Below are 5,197 nucleotides of genomic sequence, written 5' to 3' on the forward strand. Positions count from 1 at the left end.
ACACACACACACACACACACACACACACACACACACACACACACAAATAAATAATATATTAATAACATAAATTAATATTACTCACTGGTAGCTAGCTTGCAACATTTTTCCATTTGTCGTGTAAGCTCTTCTTGAGTGTCAGGATTGGATTCAGCTAATTTAGCAGCAAGTGTATGTTTAGCTTGTGATATACCTTGTATAAGACGTCCTAATAAAAGAATTATTCGTTTTTCTCAATTTATTCAATATAATATGTTTCAATATATAGTATTTATTATTTCGATACTCAACTGTGTTCTGCTTCAAGTCCATGCAGCTTTATCTTATTTGCTTCATGTTGAGCCTTTTTCTTTAAACGGCATGCTCGTGAAGCCAGTTTATTTTTTTCTTTACGCGTTTTTGGTCTTGCTGGAAAAGGTAATTCTGAAACAGGTGTCATATCATTTATAATGCGATTTAATTTATCTAGTTCTCGTCCGATGTTATGGAGCTTGCGAGGATTCGGTGTAAGATCATTTCCGTCGCCTTTTCGTGCCTTTCCACTATGTTTAATTCCTCTAAGAGCACAATGAGGACTAAATACTGGATCAGTTGCTTCATTCAAGACATGTGGATCTTCCAAACGCGCTCGTGCAATTAATCGCTGTCCTTTTGGTCCCTTAGCTTGAACATTATATTGCCAGAAAAATCTTTCTTTCTTACTATGCCTTTCCTTTCCCAATTCTGTAGTTCCTGTTCCTACTCTGTTATTACTTTGTTCCTCGCCGTCGCTTCCACCTGTATCTGATAGATAAACGATGATTTATATAGCTACATTTTCATTTCTTTCTCTTTTAGTTTACAAGATATTTAATAAAAATATGAGATTAATTTAATCAATCGATTTTTATTTTGTACAAAAAAATAATTTTTTATAAATTATATGACTATATTGTATACTATATATCTATATTTCTTAATAAATATATATACCATTATCACTGCTGTAGTCATCATAGTGATCACTATCATCATCACTATCTTCATAACCTTCATCGTGACTAAGAGGATCAATACATAGTGGATCTGGACTAAGAGCACCTCCAGTACTCAGACTACTCGTCGATCCTGCCTCTACCAAACTACCAGTACTCAAGAGATGTTGCCGTGGTTCCCTGTGGGCCCAGATATGATCCAAATGTCCCATTGTCTGCGTTGGTGCAGACATAGACAATCTCGAAATTTTAGGTTTACCACCTATCGTAGAGCTATTATCGGCCTGATTAGATACTGGATTAAATGGATTTTCACCTCTTTTCATAAGTAGCTCGTGTAAAGTAGATGAGCCAATGGGCCGTGTTACAGGATGTGGTGAAGTCGATGAGCTTGCTGTTGAACTACCTGAATGAATTGTAATACATTATCATTTTTATCAACAAACAAATCGTAAAAATACAAATATAAGTCATCAAAAACACAATACTAACATTATTATCTAATTGTTTTTGTTGTTACATGTAAAAAAAATATTGTTGCTTAATGTTATTAAAGATTATTTACTATTAAATGTTATTAAAAGATTAAATATATTTGTTTTTTGACCATACCTGCAATGTTACTAGTGCCTGGACTAGGAAACGCAGTAGGACTAACAGCTTCAGCATTATCCACAATATTTGAACTTCTATTTAAATTAAAGCCACATGTATTTGTATATGTGGGACAACTACGGTGAGTTACTCCAGATTGAGGAAAACTACTAGGCGCAAATCCTATGCTACTACTAAACAGAGAGCCAGTTAACGGAGCAGCATATTCCATTTTTATCGGCTGTACTCTTCCTTCGGGTAATAACAAATCATCAAAATTTAAATCTTCCAGCAAGTCATTGGCATTCAATTCGGCCAGAGTGGGACCTTGAATAAGTTCAGCTGTGTCCACCTGAAATATGTCATCCTCATCCATCTTAAACGAGATGTCCATCTGATCTGGGTCCATTTTAAAAGGATATTCCATTTGCTCAGTTCTCATGTCCCATCCTGAGGATATCGCTAGAGGGGACGGTGAGAACTGATCATAAGTTCCTCGCGTGGTACCTCTGTGTCCTCCCGGTATCGGCACAGATGCCGACGCTGAATTCATCTCCTGGGCAGGTTCCTGCTTCACTATGTTATCCATCGTGCTAGATAGTGAAAAGTCGTTGTACTTGGAGTCATCCATCAGCCACAAATGCGTTGACGAAAAATCAACAGAGAACGTAGTTCTCGCGCGCGCTTCGAACACGCTATAATAATGTCAACAATTATACTTCTGGAAATTGTTTGTCTACGGAACACAAAAGATTGCTGAATAAAACAAATCGTCCCAAACTCAATCTATTTGTCGTTCGACTTTGTATGTATCAGAGGCGAATATCGTGCAGTTGCAGGCGACGACGAGTCGTTACGTATTATTACATGCGTTACAACGCGTCATTACAACGGCACAGCGACTGAACAATGTCTCAGCGCAGCGGAACGATAATGAAAGAGACAGAGGAAACGCGCACTGCTTATCGCTCACTGAGCGAATTGTACCGTTTACAATTTTGATTGATTTTGACTCGTTCACGTCTGGTATCGCTCGATCGATTCACAGTGATTCGCAGCCTCGCGTGGCCTCGCGCATAGAAAGGCTCGGCCACGAGGGAACGGCTACTCTGTAGTCTCCTAATCCGCTTAAACGATACTCAAACGGGAGCTGACCTGTTCGGAGAGAGTGACAATGTGCACAGCACAGATCGAAAATCACATATTGGTCCACGCGCGCACACAGTTGACACAGTACGCACACATCGCGCGTCTCTTGTCAGTAGGCATTTTTCGCAGCTGACAGCATCTCGCGACGAGGCCAGAGTAGGTTTCACTTTTCTTCCCCCCCGAATCGTCGGAGTAGACCCGACTCGCGTGGCGCCCGCGACGGCGAACGGGTTTCACGGAAGCGAGAGGATCCTCGATCGCCGTCAAGCGAGCACGCTTATAATCGTGCAAATCTCGTGCTACGGGCTTTTTCTTGCACGTGAACGTCTTTGCGAACGACTTGCGGGAGAATCGCGCGAGAAATCGGTCGAAACGCGGATATGTTACGACGTGTGTTGTTTGTTATTGTTTTGCCACGAGACTACGGGGTCTGAGTGATCGGTGATGTTTGCATAAATAGAGGAACGGGTCACATGACACATTTCGCGAACGAATGTCGACCAGTTTGCGGCGCTGACCAATCGTGCGCCGCAGTTTCCCTCTATCTGCAAAAACGCGCGCATCTTCTTGTGACTCGTTCTGCGACTTGACGCAGTATTGGCGCAGAATTGTCATTCTACTAACGTTATTTGTCGTGCGGAAAAAAGCGCGACGACGCTACCTCTCAAGGACGTCGATCATCGAAACTTCTGGACTGCGTTCGGAAACTCACCCGAATTATTCGAGTGCCTTATATAACGTTTTTTATTGGCAGAATTAGTGCGCACTCAGTGCACTTTAAAGCTATTGTACAAAAATCGACGTAAAGATATACGTTTAATAAAAATGTACGTACTCATAGTCAGATTTTATATTTAAGGCTTTCTTAACTTTATCTTTAGATGCTCAATAGCCAAAATAATTCGTAGAGCATCTGAAGATAAATTTAAAAAAAACCTTAAATATAAGGCCTGATTATGAATACAATAGAAACGAATTAAATCGTGAAATATATTTTATTGTGCTATTTGATAAAATACACATTGGGCATTTTATCAATCGCAATATTTTATTTTTATCAGGGACCGCATATTCTGTATGCGTCTATTGACAGTTGTCGATGTCGATATTTAATGATAGCCAATGGCAAGGGCTATCTTAGGAAAAAAGCGCGATTTTCATTGATTGTTGCTATTTAACGATACTGATAACTGTCGGTAGATATGTACAGAATATGGACCCAGAAAGAAACATCCTCCTGAGAGAGTAGACATCCTGTGCCTCTGGCTATGATCAAAGTTTCGCTACAAATGCTCTGAAGTGTTTGATAGATTAATTAGAAGAAAGAATCGCGTTAACCATATTCTCTATTCTTGAAAAGAAACATATACAAAAGTCTAGAAAAAAATTACAGTATACATTACGTATACTATAATATTTTCCTAGAATTTCGTATAGGTATGATTTCTTTTCAAGAATAGAGGCCTATATTCTTGAATCTGGGCCTATATTCTGTAACTGTTTTATATGCCTACCGACAGTTGTCGGGGTCATTGTGCAGCTTTTTCACTATATAAAATATTTGCGCAACGATCCCGACAACTGTCGGTAGGCATGTAAAGACAGTTAAGTCCATTCTACAATGGAATTGTAGAATCGGAATCGCGCTCTTGGGCCCTTATTTATGAAAAGTATCGCATACAAAAAATTAGGGAAATACTATAATATATATACTATATGTATTACATATATTATAGCATTTCTCTAGTTTTTGTATGCAATACTTTTCAAGAATAAGGCTTGGTTTTTTTCGTATATCAAACCTCGTAGGATAATGTCCACGTTACGGTGGTTCTTTTCCATATTGTTACGTGGATTAGACAAAAACAAATAATCAACATTAGCATTGGTTGCGTTTAGCGGACTCACAGTTGAGTGCTCGCTGCTATTGATGTATTCTTCCAGATCTAAAGTGCTGATTAAATAATTTAAAAGAATATATCAATGGTACAATACTGATGAGTCCATTGAATGCAGCCTGCATTCAGCAAAGAAAACAGCTTTGCAACTATTGTAAAATTCTTCAATACAATTGGTTCTTGTTTTTGGTTTCTTATGAATCTAAATGTATAAACCAATCATATTGAAGAATTTTACAACAGTTGCAAAGCTGCTTTTTTGTTGAACGCAGTCATTATTTATTTGTTTCTCGGGAGCTGTTCGAGATCGCTCCGAACCCAGCGTACTTGAAATGTAGAATAGATTTGTTCTACAATAAAATTGTAAGCAGTAAGCCTTAAAAAATTAATTAATATTACCAATCAGTTGATTATTCTTCTCACACTTAACTGATTAGCCAAGTTCTTAAGGCCATGGCAAAAAATTTAAGGCAGTAAGGAAATTAACATGTTGAATTGACTATTGCTTATGTTATGGCCTTACGATCATATGGCTCTATCGTGATTGGTCAATACGCTATTCGATAAGAATAACACGATTTC

General features: G+C 38.4%; 1 protein-coding gene across 1 annotated transcript in view; it reads right to left on the reverse strand.

The window, feature by feature from the left end:
- LOC105618580 (protein CREBRF homolog) overlaps positions 1-2,199 on the reverse strand; it is a 4,041-nt gene extending 1,842 nt beyond the window's left edge. The window contains exons 1-4 of the mRNA XM_012200109.1: positions 1,587-2,199; positions 973-1,380; positions 292-783; positions 86-208 (exon numbers count right to left, since the gene is read on the reverse strand). Coding sequence (XP_012055499.1) covers positions 86-208; positions 292-783; positions 973-1,380; positions 1,587-2,199 — 1,636 coding nt within the window. The remainder of the gene's footprint in view (positions 1-85; positions 209-291; positions 784-972; positions 1,381-1,586) is intronic.
- Between the last annotated feature and the right edge of the window lie 2,998 nt (positions 2,200-5,197).

Source organism: Atta cephalotes (genome assembly GCF_000143395.1).
Source record: "Atta cephalotes unplaced genomic scaffold scaffold00017, whole genome shotgun sequence".
NCBI lineage: Eukaryota > Metazoa > Arthropoda > Insecta > Hymenoptera > Formicidae > Atta > Atta cephalotes.